This window comes from Cyprinodon variegatus, unplaced genomic scaffold (genome assembly GCF_000732505.1).
Source record: "Cyprinodon variegatus isolate N-32 unplaced genomic scaffold, C_variegatus-1.0 Scaffold335, whole genome shotgun sequence".
NCBI lineage: Eukaryota > Metazoa > Chordata > Actinopteri > Cyprinodontiformes > Cyprinodontidae > Cyprinodon > Cyprinodon variegatus.
Window position 1 is genome coordinate 60,660 of NW_015150788.1, and position 26,370 is coordinate 87,029.

Below are 26,370 nucleotides of genomic sequence, written 5' to 3' on the forward strand. Positions count from 1 at the left end.
AAGATGTATATGTTTAACCATCTCAGCTCAATTAAGAGGCTTGAAAGCTGTTTTTATCTGACCCTATCAACTCAGGCGATGGTATTGTTTGTTTCTCTTCAAATTGTTTTATTCTGGTTCCAAAATGTTTGCCAGTAGTTATCTCTACGTCATTCAGTCTTACCTTTTGAATGTGCTTTAGGGCAAACACTTGAGAGTGAATTAGAAAATAGATTAGGAATGAATTTACTGGGGGTGACCTCAGCTGAAGAACTGATTGCTGTGTCTGCTCCCTGTTGCTGTGGTGACCACTGACAATAATAAAGACTTGTCTTTGCACTCTGTTGTCAAACAGCAGTCACACCCCTCGGCTCACACCCTTCAGCCAGGAATGCAGCACTGGATTCATCTATCTCTGGCTGGTCTTTAATGACCGGGTTTCATGGTTACATTGCTACTGTTTTTTTTGTTTTAGAATTTATTATCTTCCTTTGTCGTCCTGTGTCTGCCGTACTGTAACTTTTATTCACAGAATGTTTTGTTTTCTCCCCATCTTGTTCTTCTTGCATCCAAATGTTTTTCTGTCAATCTTTATTTAATTAAGATTTTTTTTCTTGCTCTCACTGCACATGTTTGACTTTTTCCCCCCCCTGTGTTTTTGTCGCCTGCAGTCACAGTCAAGCCAATCTACACCCAAACCGGCACCTCAGGTCTCTCCTGGGAGCACGGCACAGTTCGAGGTATCACACATTCCTTTGTAATGTGATTTAAACTCTTTTCTTCTTGCCCTTTCTTTCTCAAAAAAACCACAACAAAACAGTGTTGACTTCCTGAGTCTTGCTGACCGTAAACCCCCCCCACCCCCCATTATCCTAGCTTTGTCGATGTTTCCTTTCCTGCTCTGGCGCATAGGTTGTCTTTACAAAGACAATTAAGAGCTACTATGTCTTAAGCAAAGGGGCAGACCCTCTTTCTTGTTTCTTATTTAGTGTTAGTATAGTTAGGTTGATGTTAATCTGTGTGTGTAAAAATCCTCCCCAAAAGCATTCATCTTTGCAAATTGCAATCTGAGTTTATTACCAGCTACTAAATATATAAAGGAAAATCTTTGTCAAATAATCCAATCCCTAATTTTTTTTTTGTTCTAGGTTTAGTGCATCTTGAAGTTTCATAAACCTTAAACATTTTCAAATTCTGTCATCTACAACCACACATTTTAATGCATTTTATTAGGATGTTATGCCTTTGAGTAAGTGCTGTATGATTGTTGTTGAACTAAAAAGATGCATAGTTTCCAAATCTTCTATTAAAAAAAATATATGAAAAATATATATTTGGTTTTTCTCTACCACCTTTTGCACTTGGGCAAATACACGTAATGTGATTGATGGTTTATTGAAAGAATTTGTCAATTAATTTTGTAAATGGTTATCATTAAAAAGCTTGCCATTTGTTGAAGGAAGAACCTGTTTAGAGCAGAAATTAAGCCAGCCTCTACTAACAATAACCACCTTTTGCATTTAAGATGAAGACTTCCTTGTTAGTAAGTATTCTATATCCAGAATACCTTAAGAGACAAAATCTGAACTTATCAAATTCCATAAAAAAAATCTCCTATAAAGCACCTGTTGCTATCTGTTTATCTGTCAATAACAAAAACATTTTCATACTAATCGAATCTGCAAAATGATTATTAGCTGCAGCTTTGCTTCACAAATGCAGAAACTCTAACATTTACTGGTTGGCTTTTACAAATGGGCTTCTTTGAGAGTGATTTTTTTCATGATTATGTTTTTCGATCGATTGAAGTGAACTTCAGCCACTTTCTTTAATCTTTTGAATTTTTCTCCATCTATCTTCTCATCAGGTAACTTCATTTTTCTATTCAGGGAAAATGTAAAAAGGAAGCATAATTTTATACACAGTTATTTTAGTTTGTCTACCAAATAAAATCATATCAGAGTGCTTCCAATTAGTGGTTGTAACATGACAAAAATAAAAAAGTAAAAAAAAATCTAAAAGTCAATCATATAACTTAGGTAAGTAGAACGTTTAAATGGCAGATTCTTCAGGTAATTAATGGAAATCCTGAAGTTGTTTTACATACATCAACTCCCTTTTTACTGTCCTACTAGTTGAAGCTTTAATTCTCAAAATGATACTACAGTGTTTCTTAAAAAAAAAAAAATGGTTCTTGGTTGTGTTTTACTTACTTGCAGACTGTGTTTGAACACAACAGCAGTAGCAGCTCAATTGCTTTTGCTTGTCCATCAACTGCCAGGATAAGCCAGTGTCTGTTTTAGCATTGGAAAAAGATTTCTTTGTTTTTCTTTAGGTTTTAAACACATGCAGCGGTGTGTCTTTGTGAACAGAACAACATACTGTGTTTTAGGTATGTGGAGTGAAGTGGGGACATTCTTTAAGGCAGCGATCGGACAGAGACTCCTATTGCTATAAAGGAACAAGTAAAAAAAGCTTTAGCATCACAACAAATGTTTCCACCTTTTCTTTCTGTTTCTGAAGACACTGTCAGAATGTAGAGAGTGCAGATCTTTACCTAAACCCTGAGCAGGTAGGGTGGGAGGCCCTGTGCCAACTGGGAATGAATGAGGCCCTGCTCTTTGATATGGATGCATTATTAAAGCTTGATTTGTACTTGAGTCATTGTAGGATCCACACCCTTTTGTATGGCCGCCGTGCAGGCAGAAATTTCCACACAGTTTACCTGGAAAACTTGTAGCTACATAAAAATGTGCTCCAAAATATCAGATGATCAACTCTTGGAAACTGTTGGATGTCATGAAGAGGTTTTAAAAATTTTAGAAACAGTTTTTTTCTACTTCTGCTCGTAGTCTTGTGTTTCCAGATATTACGTACAGCAGGTAAAACCTGCATTGAGAATTAAATGCCTCAAACACTGTGCCTGCTACATGAGTGTAATGCAGCGGTTCCCAACACTAGTCCTCAGGGATTTTTTTTATATTTTAGATCTGTCTCTGTTCCAGCACACTGAGTTCAAATGAAGGCTCCTCCTTTGCAATCAAGTGCTGCAGAAGCCTGTTAATCATCAATTATCTTCTGGTGTAATGCAACAAGGATACGATTACAAAATGCAGGACAGGGGTCTTCGAGAACCACTAGTCTAACATAAACTGGACTTAACAGTCAGATGGATGCGGCTATTATACCAATACTGGATGCATTATCCCACTGCAATACGTCTATATCAAGTAGAAAATATGGCTGTTTAGACTCAGGTTTGACTTGTGGTTATTTATTTCAAAACATGAAAAACAACAAAGTGTTTTAAATATTTTATATGGAGGATGTAGTGATGTAGTGGAAAAGAAATGCACCCATTTAAAATTTAACATTTAAATCATTCAATTCGAAAAGCATTTCCTTATTGCAGATTTTAATTGTAATTTTTGGAAACTAGTTTAACCAATCACAGTTGCTCTTTAGATGTAACCAGCTCCCTCATTGGTCATTTTGTTGACTCACTTCTCTGCATCTGACTGTAACAATAACAGCATCAACGCCTTTTTTTAATTTTTGGGATTTTCATGTACTGAATTTGCAGAAAGTTGTGTAGCAAGGCATCTATCATCACCCTATGATTGTGTTTACTGCCACATCGGGCAGAATATTAACTTGGTTTCTGGAAAATATGTTTTTTAATTGTGAGGACATCCAAAGTGTGGCCCGCAGGCCATTTGCGGACCTTGGGATAATGCTGTATGGCCCCTTGATTTAAATAAAGAGATGAGCCCAACATTTTTTTTAAATGAACTAAAGTCACTTGAAAGGAAAAAAACAAATGTTTTTATGCTTTTATTTTGATTTCAGAGATCCATTGTTTTTTTTGTTTTTTTCTTACAAACTTGGATGCAACTATTTAATAGCGTTCTTTAAGACAAAGGGTTTTATATGTTGTTTTCTTTTACACAGTTAAAGTTTAGTTTTTTTTATATGTATATATAAAGAACTAAATTTTAAATCAAGGAATTGGGCAAAAAGATCCATCAACTTCAAAACTGTGGGAAATATTCCCCCTTCTTTCCTTTTGATCATGCTTATATGGAAAACTCTTTTCTGGTTTGTACATTCACTTTTTCAAACTTATAAATAACCATGTCATTTTATAAGCAAAATAGAATTTTTGTGGCGTTGTTTTTTCCCCTTGTGGTAAGAGATAAAACAGCACTGCTCTGGAGGAAAGGCCATGTTGGCTTGACACTCCCTCTAGAAATATTTCCAGACAAAAATTGCTTGACTACTGATAACTACACCACATACCTAAAATAACAAGGATAAGTACGTATGAGGCAATCGTATCCCAGTATTGTTGTTGTCATGCATTTAAAACCATTTAAATATGAACAAGTGTGTATATTTCATCTGCATTAAAAACTGAGACGAAATAGTTAGGAGGGCTTCATCACAGCATTGTAGTTGTTTTGATCCACTTCCCCATACTTGGTGCTTTGCAGAAGGCACATTCAGGATCCACCATGACCACAAAACCCGTTGCCATTACCACAGCAGCAGGCGGGGCCGCAGGGACTGGTATGACAGCAGGAGCAGCTGCTAAAGCTGGAACTGCAGGAAAGGATTCACCTAAAGCCAAAGCAGAGGTAGATGGATCCTGGTTGTCAAAATAAAACTGCTGGACGCTTTTGGTTCTTTGCAGTAACATTTTGCACCCCATTCTTTGGGCTAAACTCTTACCTCTCTCATTAAGGGAAGCTGGAATCTCTCGTTTCCTGGCTTGTTCTGTTTACTTGGAACCTTTCTGTGGTTCAGTCCATCTATATGTCTTGATATGTCAGAATATGGTGACTTGCTGTGCTTCTTAAATGGGTTCTCATATCATCTCGCTGGGGCTGAATGCTCCTCACTCACTGCACTGCTGACCTCGACTTTCCCAATCTTCCTTCACACCCACACACCCCTTTGCTAAAGACTAACACTGATCTAACTGGTGTTTCTGTCATTGACATGTCATCAGCTGGGACTATTGGGCCGTGCTCTTTAAGTTTTACTGGTGAAAAAGGCCAATAAAAGATCATATTTCTTGTTTAGCTCTAAAAATCAACTATCCTGGGGTTGCAGTAGTTTTAAAGTATATCCATTTAACTATCCAAATCTTTAATGTATTTCACTGGAATGGTCTACAGACGAACACAAAGTGGCGCATTATTCTGTAGTGGATTTAAATATACTTCTGTTTATAAAAGATAAATGTTAATCGGTTTGATAGAATGTATTCAGCCTACCTCTACAAGGTGTACTTCTATTTAGAATCCAGTAAATCAAAATATAAGTAATTTATTAGAAAATGGACCTTTTGTGCAGTTTAACTTCAGGATAAAAACCAGTTGTTCTAAAATGCCTGCAGTGGTAACGTCATGCTGTGGGAATGCTGTTCAGTTCTGAAGGAAAAACAAAATTAAATATAAAAAACTAGCTGGAGGCTTTAAAGGACCTAAACTGGGCTGGAGGCGTGGCTCTAAGCAAACAGCGAAAGCTGCATTAGAACAGTATAGAAATCTGTTTGTTTGGCTTATTCAAAGTAAAGACCAGCTTAGGAAGTTGGGAATCTATTGAAAAACGTAAAAAGTTGTTTTATCTCATCTTACTGGTCTGAAACTTTTTTACTAAGACAAGTTGTATTGTCGACATTCAGACTGAGATACTTTTCAGGATGGAAGTTATTCTAATAAAATATCGACTCATTGAATATTCATGCAGCTCTCTTATGGTCAATAGTGGTGAATAATAAAAAAACATCATACTCTCTTCTCTCTGCTTCATTTATGCACTTCTTTGTGTTTGACAAACCCATTACACTCCTAGAAAAGACATTTAGGTGACAAACGGGGAAAAGTACAGGGAGTGGCGATGCTTTCATAAGGCACGGTTTGCTTTTTCAAATCATTTAAAATTTCCTTCTCTTAGTTTTCCCTAAAACTTATTAGCAATTCCTTATGTAGTTGCAGTTTAAAGATGCTGTAACTCTTTGGACTTTCATATCATCCCTTGGGTTCATGTCTCTAGGCTTCTGCAGGCTCCCCAGTCAAAGCCTCAGTCCCATCTTCTCTCACTGGAAAAGCTGACACCACTGCGGAGACAAAACCTAAAGACACAGCCAAGGTAGAATCAACTTTTAGTCCAGGATGACCCAGCGGTGGTGCAGCTTATCCTTGAAGGTGTCTTGGGTTTCTCTCTTTGTTTTTTGGTTTTACTGGGCCCAGCTTCTGTCTTTGCGTAGCAACCTTTCCATCTGACACTTCAAGGAATGTCCTTTTAAACCGCTTTGCTCTCCTTAAAACACATTGGTTCATCGAATGACCCAGAATATTTGCTCTACAGCTCTTGTTCAGCATGCCTCTTCTTGTCCTCCTATGACATTACACACATCTGCAAACCTTAGTAACTCTGATGAGCTCAATAAAACTTGCATCACTTTCTTTGCATATCTTTTGACTCCTCAAAGCTGGATGAGGCTTTTTTTCCCCTCTGTGTCACTTCCCAGCCTCCTGTGTGTTCTCTACTTTTGCATATGCACACTGGACGTCAACTTGGTCTGTAAATTAGTTAAATTTCTTGCATTTTAGAGCACAACTGCAACAGTCAAAGCCGAAGCACCTAAAACTGATGCTGGTAAAACGTCTAAGCCAGCTGCAGCAACTGTGGCTGGAAATGTTTCAGCACAAGCAAAGAACGAAGACTCTAAGACAGCAAAAACTAAGGTAGATGATGACAATCTAACCTGTGGTGGAAGCTGGCTAAAACTTTATTGGCTTTTCTTTTTTTTCTTTTTTTTTCTGTGAAACGTTGATAGTTTTCCCTTTTTGCGTTTTTACATGGAGGAAATTGAACGTATGCCTCAGATTGCAATCAGTTCTCTGAACAAAGAATATGCTTCTTTATGATGCTGATTCTATGTTGCAGGTGCAGGTGGAGGTTCCTCCCTCCTCAGTAAAAGCAACAACAACCAAAAAGGTAAAGTCATTTTAAAGTTTTTCCTCTATAAAACATGCTACTTGCTTGTGGCTTGCTCAGTCCTGTTGCTTCTGCAGGCCCCTGCTGCTGATCCATTAGATGCCCTGCTCAGCACACTCCCATCAGCTGATTCTCTCACACCCTCACAGCCTGCTTACTCAGGGTCAGAGGTTGTGGAGGTACAGAAAAGCTCTGCACGCATTTGATTCTGCATTTATTGGAATAGTTAACATTTTCTTGCATGGCTCTGCTGTTTAATTGTATGGTGCATGTTTCTTAGAATGTAGTCACCTTTGAGACAGTCCCGAAATGTGGAGAAAGAGACGACACCCTGCCTCCAGGATACAGATTGAGAGACATGGTCTGTTTTTTGCTTCTTGCAAATGTTGTTTTACTTCATATGCTTCAGCTTTTTTTCCTCTGCATGTTTCTTTTTTGGCTGCTTTCATCAAGACTACCTTAGAATATCTGTGAAAGATTAATCTAACTTTGCTGACCTTTTAGATTTCTAAAAGATAAATTGGCTAATGTTCATCATGTTTGCACGTTGATGAGGTTGTAAGAAAATATGCATGATAGTTTGATCAGAGAGAAAGAGCAGATGGTAGAAAAAAGCAACAAAGCATGTAACATGAAACCATCTGAACGCCAGGGTCAGTGCTATTACTTTCGGAGCACACAGTGGGTTGGTTTTTAAAACTCCACCTGCGTTCCACTATTGACTGAAATATATAAAAAGTCCAAGCCATTACAATCTTTAAATATATATATATATATATATATTCAAATATCAAAAGCAAAGACTGATTTTATGAAGTTATTTCAAAACATTTTTTGTTCCATTAATCGAAGGATACCAGCAAACTTGCATTTATCTGTACATGTAAAGGTTAAACAGAGAGCGTATATTCAACACCTGTGATTTATTACAGAAGTCATTAGAAACTTTGTGTTTTAACATCATATAAATACAAAAATGTTGACGTTTTTCAGTTACTTTTATTCCTTTGCTGCAGACACAATACCACTGTTTCGAAAAATGTGCTGCTAAGTCTTGAACAAGTCCAGATGAAGCCGACGCACCACATTGAGTGAAAACAGTAGTTGCTCGTTGCATAATAGCAGAACTAAAGCTCCAGCTGCAGCTTTTAAAGGTTTAAGTACTTTATATGCTGCGATAGCAGGGATGCTGGAATGAAAATGACCCCTGTGCACTTTATTATAAAGGATGAATATAATTCATTTGTAAAAAGATGGTAATAAGAGGTGTTTTGCACAATAGACTGCAGTCAAGGGATTGATTGAGAAATCTGAGGTGTTTTTTTTTGTTTATCCAACTTAGTTTTTTTTATTTATTGAAAAATATTGAATATTAGGGGATACATTAACTATTGCAATTTACAAAATCCACAAAAGAGGAACATTTTGTAAATATTTATCTTTTTTTAATATTTATTATTATTATTTGATATCCTTTATTGTTTTTTATTTACTTAAATAATTTTAAAAACATTAATGCAACCATACAGAAAATGGGCTATGCTATCAGTTAATCGGCTGAAATTAAAATTAACTGTAAACCTTTTAAATCAAACACAACGCAATAGAAGACACAAAACAACCGTGCAGTAATAAAAACCAATGTGTCCAGACAGCATCATACAATAATTACACAGAAGTCATTGATTCATTTTAATACTTAACATCCGTGAAATTTAAATCCCATGTCATTAAAAGAATACACAAAAAATATTTTTTGTTTTATTATGGAAACTCGGACCTTATTTCTCAACCCTGTTAGCAGTGTGAATTCACCCAACCCTCGGGGCAGATATTAACTCTCTCAGTTTATCTCTTTTTATTTATCTTTTTCCTGGTTTTAAATGTTTGTTTTTGTGTTGCTGTTTTCTTTTAGACTCCAGTTCCTGCAGATGTAAAACCCAAGGAGGTTCCAGTAAGTAAGGCTTTCACTATTGAACATTGTACACTACAAAATATTTTATCTAAACAGGTCATTTTTACTTAAAATAAGTGCATGTTTTTCTTGAATTTAGGAGGTAAGTGTGTCACTTTGCCAATAGATCAAGACAATTTACATAACAAAATTAAGAAAAACAATTGCAATGTCTTATTTTAAGTGCATATTATCTAATTATCTCATTTTAAGAGTGAGTATACTGATTTCATTGGCAAATCAACTCATTTACCAGCTCAAATTAAAGGTAAATACACTTCATTTAAGAAATGTTGACTCATTTCTAGATCATTTTTGCAGTGTAAGAACTACAGCTTTGTAAGCCTCTCTGTTTAAACTCACATAGAGCTCAAAAACCTACTTCCTTAAAATGTACTCCTCCATATGACACACAAAGCACTTCAGATAGGAGGTAATGTTTCCACAGTTGAACCTGCTGGTTCCTCTGCACCAACATTGTACAGCTGGGTGTTGGCTCAGCTAACAGCTCAGAGTAGAAGCTACCTTCTCCGCTGGAACTAGTCGATTCATGTTGAATCGACATGTCAAACTCTTATAGCAGCACTTTAACAAGTAGTTTGATATTTGCCCACCTTCAGCAGACCCTTATCTGCAACTTAATAAAGAGGTTGATGTTTTCCTTCCAGCCTGCAACATTTTTCCAGTCAAACAGTGGATTAGTTTATGTTTGTCTTTTTGTTGTTGTTGATAAAACTGTTTAAGATAATTATTTGGAGTGTGTTTCATTTTAAGAACATTTAATTGTGAGTTTTTGGTCCTTGTGGAATGTGAGGAAGGGTGTGTCTGTACTTTTCCCTCAGTGTGGGTACATGTAGTCTGGTTTACATTATTCTCCCTTTACTTTGTGACCAGTCATGTCCTGCCACCTAGTGGAGCATTAGGAGGTTGTTACAGAAAGCTAAGATTAAGATTCTTCTTTTTTTTTAATGTCAGAAACCGCTGAGCACAGATGAAGCACTGGATTCCCTGTCTGCTGGTTTTACATCTATGGTTCCATCTGCCCCAAAAAAGCCGGAGGTGAGTTTTTTTTTGTGTTTTTTTTTTAAGCATTCCATCCTATCTATAACACTGTTTGTTATCATATGACAAGACAATCTTCTGTTTATCTATGCTCAGATATGCAGGGCCTCACTAAAGTATTCCCACACCTTACATTTTTTCATGTTTCATTTGCTCTGATAAATGAATGTCAAACTTATTTCTTATATAAGGCCCTTTTAACATCAAGTCTTTAATTCCTCTACTTTTTTAAAGTGTATTCTCCTCTGGTATTGCTAACTCCCATTTATATAGCAGTTTTAGCCACTTTGTTTACAACATTATATGCCTCTTTTTGGCTCTTAGGGGCCAGATAAATTTAATTTCCTTAACAAATAATCCTGTTGACGAGCTATATATCAGATGCATAAAAAATCTATGTCTTTTGAGCTTCATCACTGCGTTGTTACAGAGGAGTGGAGGTCTTAGCTGTTTTTTTGTTGCAGAGAACTGAAAGTTCAGCAGTAGCTCCTTCTGCAGCTGCTCCCCCTGCTGATAAGAAAGCCAGGATGGAGAAAACCTCAGGTGGTTTCTCGTTGGACGCCGCTCTTTCCTCCCAGGTATTTTCTCCCTAAAGTATGTTGAAAAATACCTAATAGACCAATTAAGTGATACCAGCTTCTTTAGCTGTTAGAATTATACAGTAGTACATCATTGAATTATTTGCACTCATTTAATTTCCAGTATTAAAGTATTTGTATTTATATTAAAGTCATTTTTGGTCCTCTTTTGTAGAAAGCGGTTCCTGCTGCAGCTGATAAGAAAACAGCAGCTGGACTGGATACCAAAGCCGGCACTCAGCTCAAGCCAGAACAGGTGAGAGTTTAGGTTAAAAATTAGAGCTTTGCTATTTCCTGTGTGAATAAATAAGTTGGACTGACCCACTGTGTGCTTGTGATCTACCATCAGGGTGGCTCCATCCCTGTGGATGCCCTCTGTGCTCTCGATGACATGTTGGGACCAGTGCAGCCAAAACCTGAACCTCCTAAACTCAGACCTGAAGAGGTGGTTAAGGTAGGAAATGAAGAAGCAGCACTGCGCTGTTTATGTTTCACTAAATTATTTTTGATTTTATTCACTTTATCGTGGACCAGGGGTAAATAAAACTGTTGAGTTTTGGGGGCTTTGCTTGAGCATAAAACTTACCTTCCAGGTCACCATAGTTTCTGGAGGAAATGCTTAATTTAATTTCTTCTGTTTTAACAGGAAACAAACATCAAACCTGATGTAGGTGTTTTTGTAGGGGAGAGAGAGGACACCCTCCCTCCAAATTACAGGTTTAAAAAGGACGAGTCCATGAATCTGCCTGCTCCTAAACCTGAGGTAGGCCCTGAGATAATGTACTTTCTCAAACAAGTTTTATATGATTAATTATGCAAGAGTTGAATAAAAAATAATTCATCCGTCATTCTCTTTTAGCCGACTATGGAAACCGGAGAAGCTTTGGACATTTTGTCCGGAGATTTCATGACCTCATCAGCAGCACCTAAAGTCCAGGCTCCAGTGGTCAGCCCTTCATCAGCCCCTGCACAGGTTGGCAGTTTAACTTGTAGAGATGTGGAAATAAAGCCAGCTGCTATCAGAGATGTACCTGTTAGTTTGTGGCTGGTTTAGTTTTTGCAAAGCGTTGATCATTTGAAGCAAATTTAAATGTTTCTGGTTAATTAAGAGTTTTAATCATAATTCTTTAACTGTTAACATCTCGCCTTCCTGTCATTCGAGAGCCGTCCCTGTTTAACATTATTAACTGTCTTTGGCTTCTGATTATAACTTTTTAACCTGACTCCGCCAGATGGATTTGCTCCGCATATCCATCCAACCTTCCTTAGAAGTAATTTTGGGAAGGGGCGAAAATACTGGTTAGCTGATTGGCCTATGTTGGTGATAGACGGGCCAAATAAACCAATCAGATCAACGAAGCATATGACGAAACAGAGCAACGACGAAGAGGAGCCAATTGATAGATCAAACTCTTGCCGAAACTAGTCGGGAGAAGAGCAAAAACATCTTTTCCTCTGAGAAAAGCCTCCAGAGCAGTGTTTTGCTTTTCTTTCAGTGAAGAAATACAGTGTAATTCCGATAAAACTTGCTCGAAAGCCACGCTAACGCTAGTTTAATCGGCTGAAGCCGCCATGTTCTTTAGACTGAACTGTCGCGCTTCTCGTTGCGTCACACCTCAACCCGCCTCAAAACCAACGCTGATTGGCTGTTTGTTTGGTGAACGGCTCCAAATTTTCTTCAACGGAGAGTCTCCATACTGATTAGCGAGTGAAATCTTGAAAGCTCGCAAGATCAGGATGGTCTCACGAGGCTAATAACTTTTGGCACTGAAGGACGACTTCCTGAGCTTAATTTTGCATTTGCCAAAACAGCCCTCAACATAAAAAAAAAAAAAAAGCATTTTTCCATGAAGAACAGGGGCTGAAAAACTTTAGTGTGTGTAGTGCTGAAAATCTCACCCTTTCTGGTGCTCATAATAAACCGCTTTTTAAGAATGAACTTCTTTTTCAGATAGTTTCTTCCTTGGACTAATCTAAACATGTTCTGATGCTAGGGCGACTATAAATGAGGTACAAACGGTGAACCTCGTTGTTATGTTATTTCCCAATATGTAGATAATAAATCTTCTTAATGATAATTGTATGATTGTTAAAGATACTTAAACCCCATTGTTGGTGGATCATCTTAATGGCTTTCTCTGTTTTTCGCTGTGTAAGATGGACCAAGGCTCCTCACTACTCCTAACCTTTTTTTCTAAAATAACATCAGTAAAAACTACTTTATGATTATTAGGGCTTGTCTGAATACAGACCCTAACCTTATTTATTTTGTTTATTTCAGTAAAGATGAAAATGGATGATTTCGGTCACAAGACGATTTCTGGGTGCATCTCTTGTTGCACTGTTTGCTCACTGATGTCTCTCTGCAGAAAACTCCTCCTCCTGCTGTCGGCAAACCTCAGACAGAAAAAGTATCTGGTGATTTCTCTCTGGAAGCGGCTCTGTCTCCTGGCAGCGCTCAGGTACCGTGAACCCGATTTACCAAAAGGCCTTTCTAATTCGTTTAAGGGTTGAAGACAGTAAAGAATTCGGCTTTTTTGATGTTAATGCACAAAAAAATGATGCTCGGATCACTGTCGGATTATAATTAATTTTTTTATTATTATTATTTATTTGTTTTTTCTCTTAGAAAGTGGAGTCTTCTGGAATTCCACCTGTTTCTGGAAAGAAGCCTGAAGATGTGTGCGCTGGTGGTCAGGTGCAGTGCCAGACATTTTTATCTGTTTTTTATATCTTCTCATTCCTACATCACTTCAGTTACACAAGATAAACTTTGACACGTTTTGTTAAATGAGGATCGATTGGCGCTTTAAGATCAATACATGTGCTTCTCTCTCCTCAGGGCGCCTCTATGTCTCTAGACGCACTCAGTGCTCTTGTTGACACACTGCCAGAAGACAAACCTAAACCAGAATCCCCCAAACTAAAGCCGGAAGAAATCGTCTCTGTAGGAACACAACTTACTAGAGCTATTAAAGTAAAAGATTACAATCTTCTCGTTGCTTATTTTATTTAGCTTTTTTTTCTGTTGACAGGAAGGCCAAGTAAAGCAGGGAAAGGGTGTTCGAGTAGGGGAGAGGGATGACACTCTTCCTCCTGATTATAGGTTTAATGAAGAAGAGCTAAAGAAACTGCCTGCTCCAAAACGAGAGGTTAGACAAACACTAATCAAATCTGAAATCTCTATGCACAAAATAAGTTATTTTTCAGATAAGACTTAGTAGCCTTAGATATTAATGTCTTAGTAACTCATCAACTGATTCTTCCCTCTCTAGCCCTCCATTGGGACTGATGAAGCTCTGGACATTTTGACTGGAGACTTTACAACCTCCTCATCAGCTGCTCCTGTCCAGACTCCAGTGGTAAAACCCTCAGGTCCTCCAGCCCAGGTATACAACAGATTACAGGAGGTCCGATTTACAGTCAGTGAACAATGAGACCAAATTCTGACCTTTCTCTAAATGATTTCTCAACAATAAACAAGCTATATTAATTAAAATGTGGGAGAACTTTTTGGTCAATCTAATGGTTGAAGGCATGCTTTTTTTTATCTTAACCAAACATGAAAATTATAATTTTAATCTTATACTTTCTTAATTATTTAAACTCTTAAGTAGAAAACACTCACTGCACTCTTTAAGCTTTAAAGACAGTTTAGCACATGAAGTCAGCTTCGGCAGACAGCCACTCACACTTAGCCTGGTTCTGCTGGAGGCTTCTTCCTGTTAAAAGGGAGTTTTTTTCTCTCCACTGTCGCTACAAGCATGCTCGTTGTGAGGGATTTGTCACCTCAATGAGTTAATGCAATCTGCTTTTCCTTAGATAGAAACTTTGAATCAGTCTGACTCTATGATCTTGTTGAATTGTCTCTGTTAAGTGCCTTGAGATGACGTGTTGTGAAATAGCGCTATATAAATAAACTGAATTGAAGATGAACAAACAGAATCACTGGAATATTTTTTCCAACATCAGCCGGCCAGTAAAAACTGATTATCTGCCTTAGATGTGGTTAGAGCAAGGATTCCCACTCACCAAATGTTTATTTTACAAATTATATCTTCTTCATTTCGGTTTTCATATTTGTACAGACTGAAGGAACATTTTTTTCTGTTTTTTTTTATTATTATTATTACTATTATAAAAAAAAAAAATTCCAACCTTTTTCTTCTTTTCAAAACTTTCTCAATTGTTTTATCTCTTTAGACAAAAGTGGAGGATTTGGCTGCTCTTGAAGGTCTAGATTTCGTAGCTCCATCTAAAGCTTCTGGAGTCCAGGCACCTGCCCCTCCTGCAACAAAGAAAACTCCAGAGGTAAATAATTACTTGTGTGCTCACTAAAAATGACCCAGTCTGGGTGTTTTTGTCCACGATGCCGATCTGAGTTCGATAAAAAAGAGGGATTTCCTGATAGAATATCTCTTAACTTCTTGAAATTTGTCTGGATGTGATACAGCGTTTATGTGTTTGTTTTACAGAAAACTGTTACTACAAAGGAGCAACAAAAGACCCCAAAGGTAGGAAATTTTTATCCTTTATTTCTAGTTTTAAGCCTGTTTAGGTTACTCTTAGTGTCTTTTCTACTTATATCATTTAAATGTATTAGTTTAATGTATAATTAATTCGATACTGGCACACTAACATCTATTTTCCTCTTCAGGGAGACTCCATGTCTCTGGATGCTCTCAGCGCTCTCTGTGACACCCTGCCAGAAGACAAACCAAAACCCGAACCCCCTAAACTCCGACCTGAAGACATTGTCTCGGTAAACAGGCCACAGATTATGCTGGCTGTTATTTTTTTTTTAGATTTAGTTCAACCTGTACTGTAATCCGTAAAGATGTTTTAGTTTCATGACGTGTCAGCTTTCTGTGAAACAGATTAGATTGGAGTGATAAAATAACATAATGCATCCGTTTTTTTGTCTTACAGGTGGGCAAAATTGAAAAAGAGAAGGGGACGTTTGTGGGTGAAAGAGAAGACACGCTGCCTCCAAACTACAGGTTTAACAAGGAGGAACTTCAGAAACTTCCTGCTCCTAAACCTGAGGTGAGACCAGGAATATTTCACCGTTTTATCAATAAAAACATGAATCAGTGATTCAGGAGCATTTTTTTCTAGACTAATTTCTGTTTATTTTTAGAGTAATCAATTTTTCCTTTTTTCTTTTCTTCCACCAGCCCACCATGGGAACCGGTGAGGCTCTGGACATTTTGTCAGGAGACTTCACGGCCTCCTCAGCGGCCCCTGTCAGCCAGGCTCCTGTTGGGCCCCCATCTGCTGCTCCGGCACAGGTACGCATCACTGCAAAGAATATCTTCACACAGAAAGTGATTACTTGGTAAATCACGGCCCATTTGATTGCTTTCAGCCATGTGACGCTGCCCTGGATGCCTTGGCGGGAGAATTTGTTGCCTCCTCTGCAGCTCCACCTGTTAAATCTGCTCCATGCGTTCCAGCGGATGCCGGTGTGCCGGTAAAAATCCAGCCCAAGCTAAAGCTGTCTTGGACTTTCCAATGTCCTATGGTATCAATAACCTTGTTCTTTCCTTTTTTGTTTTTTACCCCTTTTTTGTGGGGCTCAGCTACCTGGAGAAGCAGACAACGCCCTGGATGCTCTGTCTGACACCTTAAAGGATATTGCTCCCGTCCCACAGCCCGCCCCTCTTCCTACCAAAGACGTTGTCAAGGTAACTGTCGATTAACTTCTTCAACTCTCAGAAAATAGAGTCTGCATATAACATAGCTCTAATTATATGCGGGGTTTTTCCATTGCAGGAGAAAAAAATTGTAGAAGAGAAGTTGATTAAGATGGGAGAGAGGGATGACTCTCTGCCTCCTGAGTACCGGCCAACCGAGGAAGAACTCAAGGTAAAACGAACCAAAGTGCATTTACTGAACGTACTCTAGACATTAACACCATAGAGAGACAGTTAAAGGGGTCATTTGATGTGTTTTTTTCTGTTTTTAAAGGAAGAGTTCTATGTTGTTCCCTTAGCAGAAAGATATCAAATCATGTTAAAGAGCAGCCTATTTCTGCCTCATGATGAAACTAACCGAACATGTTTGAAATGACTGAATACAACATTGTAATAGTAAATGTAAGCTCAGTGCATGTTAACATGATTGTGCTGCTAGTTTATTTGTTCAGCAATAGATCCACATATTACAAAATTATTTTGCTGAAAACTTGCAGGCTCCATCTATGCAACTCATACCATTATAATTATAACAGGATGAATAGGATAATTATAATGAGTTTTGTTTATATATATATATATATATATATATATATATATATATATATATATATATATATATATATATANAGGATGAATAGGATAATTATAATGAGTTTTGTTTATATATATATATATATATATATATATATATATATATATATATATATATATATATATATATAGAGCCAGCAGAGTAGAAACCACAGAACATCTCAATGCTGTACAGAAACCACCAGAAGTAACGTCTCCAGAACCCCCCACTTCAAAATCCTTTACCAGTTTCCCTTTGTTTTTGCTTAATCATAAATTAAGGGGGTATCAGAAAACAAGGATTGAAAATTGCAAGTTTCTACAGATTAATTATACACAAACCAATGCTTCAATGCCTTTATTCCTGTGAATTGGGATTTTCAGCTTACGGCTGATAAAACTTGACATCTACCCATTTAGACAACATTTTCTGTGCAAAAATTTGAGTAAAAAAAAAACAACGTATTCCTGCTTAAAGCTTTCTCTTTTAATCTAACAATAGCGTCCCTTAGAACACATTCTAATGTGTTGTCTAAGCATGACCCAACTGGAAGCAACATCATCCATTAATCATAAAGGGTTTTATACTGTGGACCGTAAAGTCGTGTCGACACTCTGCAGGTAGAAATGAGAGCCTGTGGACTAAGAGTGGCCAACGACATGGAGTCGATCCAGCAGCCACAACCACACAGACATTATCCATCAGTGACAAAATCTAAATCTAAATTCTCTATTACAGAGCAAACTTATACAGGTAGAATTTTGTTAAATTGCTGAATAAGGAGCCTGTATCTGACCAACCTGTGCATTTAAACTTCTTTGTACTATGAGGGAAGTATTACTGAATATATCATTAAAGAAAACTTGAAAAACATCAGCTCTATGCCTTTAGTTTTCAACCCTTTTTTGTATAACTTCAGTGCTTAATTGAGAAGCATCTTTGAACACAGTTGTTACTTTTGAGTCATATAAGTATCTTTATTTTTACTTTATTTCAAAGAAACTTCCAACGGAGAAAGCAGCTGCAGCACCCGAAGAGGTACAATCTTTAAAGAATAGATTAATAGTTAGCTCAAATGCATCACTTGTTGATTGGTATGGAAAGATTTTAACTCCAATTATTCTCCACCCTGCAGAAGGCTATGGATGACCAAACTGCCTTGGATCTGCTGTCTGGTGACCTCGCTACGACCCCTCAGCCTCCTGCACCGGTCAGCACATCCACCACAAAGCTGGAGCCTCCTGTTCTGGACTCAGAGCCAATGAAGGTAGCGGGAAAATAAAACTCCCTGTAGATTTCTTTAAACATGGCTTTTTTTTTTTTTCTTTTTTTTTATTATGATGAATTTATTTGAGACCGCTTTTATATAATACTATCTTCCTGTTTTAAGATGTTGTTTGATTTTTGTTTTTTAGCCAATGTCTGGTGTTGCTCTGGACGCTCTGGCTAATAAACTGATCACAGACCCCCCACAGCCGAAATCTAAAACAGACAAGCCGAAGGTAAAATGCTAACTAATCAAAAAACATTACATTATACTGTTTTGTGATAATTTTTCGAGCATTTAACCACATAGAAATATTATTTGATGATTTAAAAACTGCCACTAGAGGACGACTTAATTTATTTGTTTTGAGTTCATTCACTTATACTTACAGCAGAGCAACCACCAGGGGCAGTGTTTACTGGATGAGTATAACCAAACTTAACTTTGTTGCAGGGCAAGAGCAAGTCAAAGTCAAAAGTAAGCAGAGGATTTTGTGCATGAAGGCCACCATTAATCTGAAGTTGCACAGAATATGCGTTTCTCTGCTTAACTGGGCTGGACACCACAGCTAAAACATTTTATTAAATATAAAGCAAAGTTGTTATGCGTCTGCAAACTGAGGCTCTTCTCACTCTGGGCTTTGCATTTGGGTTTGAGCATGTCCACCAGAAAGCTATAATAAATGACAATCTTTAGTCAGGGCAAAAGATATCTGATTTTCAAAGATCTGTATTAGTTGTTAAACATCTTTAGGGTGAACTTGGGGAAAGAGCTAGAACACTTCAGAATGACTATTTTAACCCAAAAATGAAAGCATTGTCACAGAGAGTAATCTGCAGTGTTCGTTAAGACATCAGAGAACAGTCATGGGGATAGTTTTAGGAAAAGATAAAGAAATTACAGTCAGAAAAATAGCATTCTACATTTATCGATGCACTATAAAAAAAACTTTAATCCTTGTTCTGTTAGATTTTCCCTTATCTGATGGACTTTATTAAATGTATTATTCAGTCAAGTTCTGGACAATCCAAATTACCTAGTTAAATTAATCACGTATTTTAAGGTACAGACCCATCTAGAAGTAGCAGGGCAGTGGAGTTGAACCTTTGATCTAGAGCCATATCAGATGGCAAAGTGAAATGTCTGAGTTATGAGTGCTAAACGTAGAGTATATATGTTTTTTTGTTGTTTTTTTTGTTTCCTAAGAGCAAACAGGAAACTTTAAAATGTATATCTAGATGTTTTTACTTTAATAAATTTTGATCAATAGAAGGAGAGAAACCTTTAATTCCTTTACACCTTGATTTAAAAATCGGTCCATATATATATATATATATATATATATATATATACAGTATATATATATATATATATATATATATATATATATATATATATATATATATATATATATATATACACACACCTGCTGTGGCTAGTGTTTGTGTGTGTGCTGTGTTTGTGGCTAGGTGTCAAATGTTCTATCTGCCTTGTGCTTCAGCAACTAGGACAGAGCAGGCGGTATATACAAACGACATGCAAGCTTTTAGAGCTGAAAGCGGGTTATCACAGTCTTTTAGAATGACGTTATTTGTAAACTTTTTGCAAAATGTTACCTCCTTTTTTTTTTTCATCGTTTCACAATAACTTCCATACAGAAACAAGAGACAAAACCTGCTGCGGGAACATCTGCTACCGAGGAGCTCTCGGCTCAGCTGAGCTCGGATGTTGTGCCCACATCTACAACAAAGGGAGGAAAGAGCTAGTTTACTTGGTAAGCTGTGCTCCTGTCTTTGTAGACCATTTTCCTTGATGACCAAAATGCACTGACCGACTGTTTCCCTCATTACAGGTCGTGAGTGTAACTCCTCCTCCAGGCCACGGGGGTTCATCAGTGAGGGAGCTGCTTTTTGGATATTGATTCTATTTTTCTAACTCATCAAGAATGTATAGTGGTTGACCGGCAGACTTAGACACAACCTAAAACACTTGCTCATAAAAGGCAAACCCAAACATATCTACGAGCACTGACTTTCATAGTTTTCCAGTCAAACAAGACAAACCTTTTTGTTTCTCCCTTTAACATAATGAACTAAAGAGACTTTTCACATCAAAAAACGGTCTAAAAAAAAAAAAGATAGAGAGAGGTGATGAATAAAGACTGTATGGAAACAAAACCAAAAAACCTGTAACATTAAAGTCCTGCATCTCAGCTGTTGTGACACCTGAACATCATGATGCAACAGATAATCATAAGCCTAGATTGTGTGGGAGCACTACGGAGCGAGTGTTTTGTGTTGGGATGTATGTGCAATCTTGATGTACACAGTAAAAGCCAAGTTTTCTATCAAGTTGTGGTTAAATGCCATGGAGACACTAGTGTACAGCTTTGTGTGCGGATATTTGAAATATCGTGTCGTTTACATGATTTATGTGGAGGTTTTCCAGTAGGTGTTGTGCTTACTTCTGCATCTCAAACATTTTTTGCAAAGGCTCCTTTTGTTTCTGTCAAGAAATATCTGTTAATAGAAGGGTCTTTTAGAGTTCCTTGTTATGAGAAAAAAAAAAAAAAAAAACTCCTGGCATTTACAAGTGCACTTAGTAAACTGAAATCGTTTACGTAGTTTATGAAGTGCAATGGATTGTATGCTGTTAAAAAAAAAATGCTCTTTTAAGAAAAACACTGTATGATTTACAGAGGATTGCTCCTTTTTTCTAACTAATAAAAATCATATTAAAGAAAATGTAGACCTTGAACTATTAACTTTGGCATTATTACCAAAAAACAAAAGGCTGAAATTGAAAGCGTTGCCTTTTTAAAATTGCAGTGAAATGACATTAAAAACTGCAATGGAACTAAATCTGCTGAAGCAATTTTCTCCAGATATCTTGTTTTTTTCTGCTTACCGTTGAAGCAGCTTCCTTTTGATTCAGGGGGTCGTAAAGTGTTTCACTCAAATGTTGTAATTCTGCACCAAATCTCAGAACGAGCGACACAGGCCCTAAACTAAAATAGAAAAACAAAAATACACCATACTACAATCGTTCAATTTCTGGTTTATTTTTATTTTTTTCTGACAAATGGAATTTAAAAACAATGTGCAAAAAAAAAAAAATTTAAAAATGAAGATTTTATATTTGGTCTTTTTAATTGTTATTGCCTTAAAACGTATAAAAGATAGAAAAATATACACATCGCTGGATCATGTGATTTTTAAGCTAAAAAAATTAGACAGTGATAACATGCTTGAAACAAACAGGAAGCTAAAGTGTAACAGTAAAGTTTGATCTCATTTCAAGAGGAAATTCAGATCGAAGTACTGTAAATGTGAGAAACACAAAGAAGATGAATATATACAGCTACACATGGGTTAGAATGGCAAATAATCAAAAACACCATGGTAAAATGTTCTCAGTTTTTTCTTCAGTACATACATTTCTTGTCAGATGTCATGTTAATTAAAAAATGCAGGCACAGAAGTATATTGATTTCGGAAAAGGATTTAAATCACAGTGAAAACTGCATGTCCATAATTAAAATGGGGTAGCGTTTCTGTCACCTCATTTTCTAGTACGCTTGAATCTTTTCTCTTTATTAATAAGCACATCAGCTGATTTGGGCTTTTAAATGTTTTACATGATCTTGTTAAAAAACATGTTTTTTTTTCCTTCTGACAAGAAACAAAGAGGGAACTTCAGCTACACTTCAAAGAAATGCACATAAAATTACTGCATCAAGCTCAGATGTATCTGTTGGTTATCGTTTCTTTTTCAGGCGCCATCGTCCTCAGCCTAAAAAGAAATACAAATAACGAAAGAAATAATTTTTTAAAAAAATACAACACTTTTAGAAAACAGATTTTACATATTTATGTAAATTTCATTTGCATAAAAATCAAAGACCATTTCAAATTTTATTGTAGGAAGAGCGGAAGTAATTAGTAATTTTTTTCAAATGCTTTATTTAATTTTTTTTAAGCGTTTGAAAAAATACTATGTAAGTTTGCTGGGCCATAAAGTGTAACTCGGCCTTTAAGGCAGGTGTTTGTTCTAAGCGGGTACCAAGTCCTGCAGTTTTTGGATAAACTTTTTAGGTCAAAGTAGTTTGTTAAAACGGTAACAATAGAAACCACGTTCCCATGCAAAAACAAGCGCTTTCTGCATGGAAAAAAAAATGTCTGATGTAAACTTTACAGCCTGGCAAACAAAAATAAACAGGTAAAAAAAAAAATACAGTAAGAATAGAAGTTTTTTTATTTTTTCAAAATGACAACTTACTTTCTTTTGTAATGGTGAGGGCATCTTCGAGTCCTTATTCCTGGAAGACAGAATTAAAAAGGAAGTAGCCTACTTATATTTATCTTGAGGAAAAAAAGAGTAGCATTTTCAAGAAGAATGACATTAATTTCATGACAAAATCCGATATACGTAAAAGCTTTTTCTGAGGATGCTAAACATCAGATGGACTCACTGTTGCAGTATAGAAAAGTGACGATGAGGAGCAGGAGAAGAAGGCCGCAGGCTCCAGCCAAAGGGCCGAGTATGATTGGAGCACAAAACAAGGAATGATCTGCTAAATAAAAGCTACTTTTACCACCATACTCTCCTTACAGCTGTGTTACAATGCAGATGATATTTTTCTGTACTTAAATAAGGTTTGGAGTGTTTACCTGAATTGACCCTAATCGTACAGTCACAGCTTCTCCTAGTTGTTGATGCCTGGGTGGCGGCGGGAGCCTGGATTTCTGGTGGTTTCATTGTCGCTTTATGCTTCCCTTTATAAAGAGGAACTATATATAAGCATTGATATCCCCCACAACAAAATTCTGATGTGGTTTTTAAAGCAATAATTAAGCAAAACTTACCCTTAAGTGTAGTTACGTCTCCAAATTGTAGGTTATTTCCACCGACCAGAGACGCACAGCTGTATATTCCACTGTCTTTCTCTTTATTGAAGTTCTTTACCGTAAAAATGAAGGAAGGTTCAGAATACTTTACCGACAAGCTGTTGTAGCTGGCTCCTTTTTCTTTTATGACACCAGTTTTGCTGAACGACCCTATGAACTCCATGCCTGATTTATCCAGCACTCTAAAAAGGAACTTGATTGTGATTGATCCCTCATTGGGAGGTGAACATTTGATCTCCTGGCTTTGATCCTCTTCCACTTCCACAGCAGAAGGGATTTCTGAATTTTGAAATAAAATGAGAGCAGTAATTAGTTCCCAATTTCTTCATTTTATGTACATGCTCAAGAAGGATTAAATAGATAAGTGTAAGTAAAGAAAAACTAAATAGAACTTACTTGGATAAAGCAGTAAAATCAGCAGAATCTGCATCATTTTTTGGTCCATTTTTAACCTCCCAGACAACAATAGCTGTTAAACCTGTCCCTTTGGCTTTCACTGAAAGCTGATGCAGATAGTTGAGTAAGATATCAAACCCCGCCCCAGCTGTAACCTTCTTCTCTGCTGTGTCGAATGGGATCATTGCAGCGGAACATTTGCAGAGCCCTCCTGCACTACGGTCGTGGTCTGCACAAGGTTTTGAAGTGGAGCCCACCAGAGCAACGCGTCGCTCATCTTCCTTTGGTTCAGAGCATCAAACAGTAGATTTTGATCCAAAAACAATTGGCACACTAACACAGCAATGTGTGGGTGTGTGTGGGGGGGTGTATAGTTGAAAGTGCAACTATAACTTTAAACTCTTTTTGCACAAATTAAATGCTTCACCTTTTTTTATGGTTATGATGTAAAGCTTGTTGAAGTTTCCACCCGTTCTGACATTAACAGGATCCTGTCTCTGTGTGGGAATCTTGATGTGCTCTTTTTGGAAATAACAGCCTGTTCAGTGCTAAACTTTTGATACATTTTTTATCCTCTTTTTGTCGGTCATCTTTTTCATACGTGTTCCCTCTAATGAAACATCATAATGGATGTTTCTTCTAATAAAACAGGATGATCATCCATTACCGTTGCATACTGATGATTGAAACCATCATCTATATAATGATGGGGAAAAAAGACAACATTTAACATAGTTACTAAAACAAAACCACAGGTTTTGATTAACTTACTATGGTTTCTATCAAGATACGTGAAAAAAGAGATGAGGGGAAATGCTGATGCTGAAGAGCACAAATCATTTTAGTGACAGATGCAATTGTTTCCAGTTTTCTATTGACTAGTGTGATTTTAAGACAGCGAATACACACAGATTAGACAATGGGCTCTATGCATAACTCCACTACTTCCTAAATTTAAGGCAGCTCTTTTTTTCCTGGCTTTTTCTACGGGCTGGCCTCACTGATCTCAATTAAAAAATAGTGGAAAAAATAGAGATCAGTGGCTGGGCTCAATAACCATGACCAGACACACCTGGATTAATCACTTCATCCAGTAATAAGACAGGAAACAAAAGAGCTGCCTTGAGTTCAGGAAGTAGTGGAATTGTCCATAGGATCCATTACATTTTTCTTTCAGTTTTTACCCCAGAACCTCATTTATGCTTTACTTTTTCCAGAGCAAAATTTCTTCCAGGTTTGTTTACAGCTGGAGATAGGGACCAGCAACCCTTGTGATCCTGCTTGGGATAAGCATGGCAGAAAATCGATGGATGGATGGAGGTTTATTTAAAAAAGACAATATGAAATACATGAAATTATTTAGTATAAACTGACCCTCAATGAGTGGCTGAAGAAAATTAATGGGGAAAAAAAGGTCTATGCACTAAGTTCATGGTCTAAGCTCTGTTTGCATGAATTACTGCATTAGTGCAGCATGGCATGGAGACCACAAGCCTGTGGTCTCTGCTAGAGAGGTAAAAAAAAAAAAAACAGTTTGCTTTAATAGGGCCTTTCAGCTTGTCTAAATAGTTCGATCTGATGTCAATCCGCTTTCTTTTGATAATACCCCTTCTTGGGTAAACTTTAAACCACTAGATGGCAACAGCAACATGCACATGCCTATGTTATTTACTGAACATGAGAACCCTGAATGATGGTAAAAATCACCACAGACAGATGCTGACTTTTAGCTTAGATTCCGGAAAACCAAAGGAGCATTTAACGAAGAAATAAAATAAAATAAATTGTTTGTGCAATTTGAGCAACACATATGACGAAAAGTCAGATCAGCAGGGGCTCTTCTATTAAAGAGAAACCACAAAAGCTCCAGTTACCCTGACTTCATTTGTTTGCTTTAGTTTTAATTAAGTAATTATGTAAAACTAGCTATTAATTAAACCAGAAAATTAGTTACACACACATAGTTGACAGGGGTAAAGACTTTTAATATCAGAATTTGCAGAAGCCATACCCCTTTGAACTCCATTTTACAGTCACCATCTACTTTATTTGGTCTATCTCATAAATAATCCCAATCTAAAATTGTTAAAGAATAAAATATGAACAAGTTAAACCAGTTTACCAGATTAATCATGATTGTGTGTTGAAATAATCATCAACTAATTTAATAACAGTTAACTGGAGAATACAGACTCTACATACATTTCCTGTGCTGAGAGAACAATCAACTCAGCATTAATTCATCCAAAGATTTACAAAATTATAGTTTTCTCATCTAACATAAAAACTATAATTGAAAGAATTGTCAAAAGATTAAATCGATAAGAACAATCGATCACCAAAGCTCTGCAGCTGTAATAAAGGATTTTGCACTCTGCTGTTCTGTCAGTTCAGATGAAAGCAGGTCTTACAGTTGTGGGGAAGTGAAACTCTACAGACAGAGGAGATATGGCTGCGCAACTCAAAGCCCATCACATTTCCTGTGCTGTGATGGAAAATAAAAACGCCGGCTTGTTAATGGGCAAAAGGAGTTCTGACATTTTGCTCTTCTGTGGGTGATTTCTCTGTTCCACTCGTGGGAGGAGCGAAAGGAAATATCAGAAAAGCAGAGGATTTTAAATTAGTTATTTTATTATTACCTCTGCTGCTGAGCCTTTTTCTAACTTGTTTCATAACCCCTTTGGGTGAATGTCGCAAAGCAGAAGCTGTTTATTTCTACAAAGTAAATCTAACATTTATTTCAAATGAAACCCAGATTGAAGCATGTCTGGTTTCGGTCTTAGCACTGTTTTCAGTAATCAGGGGATTCTGTTGATGCTTTTTTTTTGCCAAAGGGAAGACCAGTCAGAACAGACTCCATTAGCCCACTTCACCTTTCCATATCTTTGTTTCAGGTGTGACTCACCCACCAAGGAACACCTGCATGGGCTTCCCTGTCTTAGTCACACA

The 26,370-nt window shown here is 37.0% G+C and overlaps 2 protein-coding genes across 24 annotated transcripts in view; one reads left to right on the plus strand and one right to left on the minus strand.

Moving 5' to 3' along the window:
- Positions 1–20,675, plus strand: part of cast (calpastatin) — a 47,142-nt gene extending 26,467 nt beyond the window's left edge. For 5 of the 22 annotated variants that reach the window (XM_015385287.1, XM_015385284.1, XM_015385286.1 and 2 more), the window contains 33 exons: positions 651–719; positions 4,473–4,616; positions 6,040–6,135; positions 6,600–6,734; positions 6,937–6,987; positions 7,065–7,166; positions 7,268–7,348; positions 8,903–8,941; positions 9,917–10,000; positions 10,468–10,581; positions 10,757–10,837; positions 10,931–11,035; positions 11,228–11,344; positions 11,441–11,554; positions 12,951–13,043; positions 13,211–13,279; positions 13,424–13,528; positions 13,617–13,733; positions 13,857–13,970; positions 14,785–14,892; positions 15,057–15,095; positions 15,239–15,343; positions 15,511–15,627; positions 15,759–15,872; positions 15,950–16,054; positions 16,164–16,268; positions 16,357–16,449; positions 17,851–17,889; positions 17,987–18,118; positions 18,267–18,353; positions 18,572–18,595; positions 19,777–19,892; positions 19,971–20,675. In XM_015385287.1, coding sequence (XP_015240773.1) covers positions 651–719; positions 4,473–4,616; positions 6,040–6,135; positions 6,600–6,734; positions 6,937–6,987; positions 7,065–7,166; positions 7,268–7,348; positions 8,903–8,941; positions 9,917–10,000; positions 10,468–10,581; positions 10,757–10,837; positions 10,931–11,035; positions 11,228–11,344; positions 11,441–11,554; positions 12,951–13,043; positions 13,211–13,279; positions 13,424–13,528; positions 13,617–13,733; positions 13,857–13,970; positions 14,785–14,892; positions 15,057–15,095; positions 15,239–15,343; positions 15,511–15,627; positions 15,759–15,872; positions 15,950–16,054; positions 16,164–16,268; positions 16,357–16,449; positions 17,851–17,889; positions 17,987–18,118; positions 18,267–18,353; positions 18,572–18,595; positions 19,777–19,884 — 3,006 coding nt within the window. In that variant the 3' untranslated portion in view covers positions 19,885–19,892; positions 19,971–20,675. The remainder of the gene's footprint in view (positions 1–650; positions 720–4,472; positions 4,617–6,039; positions 6,136–6,599; positions 6,735–6,936; positions 6,988–7,064; positions 7,167–7,267; positions 7,349–8,902; positions 8,942–9,916; positions 10,001–10,467; positions 10,582–10,756; positions 10,838–10,930; positions 11,036–11,227; positions 11,345–11,440; positions 11,555–12,950; positions 13,044–13,210; positions 13,280–13,423; positions 13,529–13,616; positions 13,734–13,856; positions 13,971–14,784; positions 14,893–15,056; positions 15,096–15,238; positions 15,344–15,510; positions 15,628–15,758; positions 15,873–15,949; positions 16,055–16,163; positions 16,269–16,356; positions 16,450–17,850; positions 17,890–17,986; positions 18,119–18,266; positions 18,354–18,571; positions 18,596–19,776; positions 19,893–19,970) is intronic. The other 17 variants (XM_015385300.1, XM_015385297.1, XM_015385301.1 and 14 more) reach the window with 8 other exon arrangements.
- A 554-nt stretch (positions 20,676–21,229) lies between these two features.
- cd8a (CD8a molecule) lies at positions 21,230–23,711 on the minus strand. Of its 2 annotated transcripts, none has more exons than XM_015385307.1 (6): positions 23,422–23,711; positions 22,984–23,304; positions 22,789–22,893; positions 22,590–22,691; positions 22,397–22,436; positions 21,230–21,910 (listed from the first exon to the last, which is right to left on the minus strand). In XM_015385307.1, the coding sequence occupies exons 1-6, from the start codon at positions 23,468–23,470 to the stop codon at positions 21,859–21,861; spliced, it is 669 nt and encodes a 222-aa protein (XP_015240793.1). In that variant the 5' UTR covers positions 23,471–23,711; the 3' UTR covers positions 21,230–21,858. The 2 variants fall into 2 exon arrangements, with proteins under 2 accessions (XP_015240793.1, XP_015240794.1); XM_015385308.1 differs by having other exon boundaries at positions 21,231–21,910; positions 22,590–22,688; positions 23,422–23,707.
- Between the last annotated feature and the right edge of the window lie 2,659 nt (positions 23,712–26,370).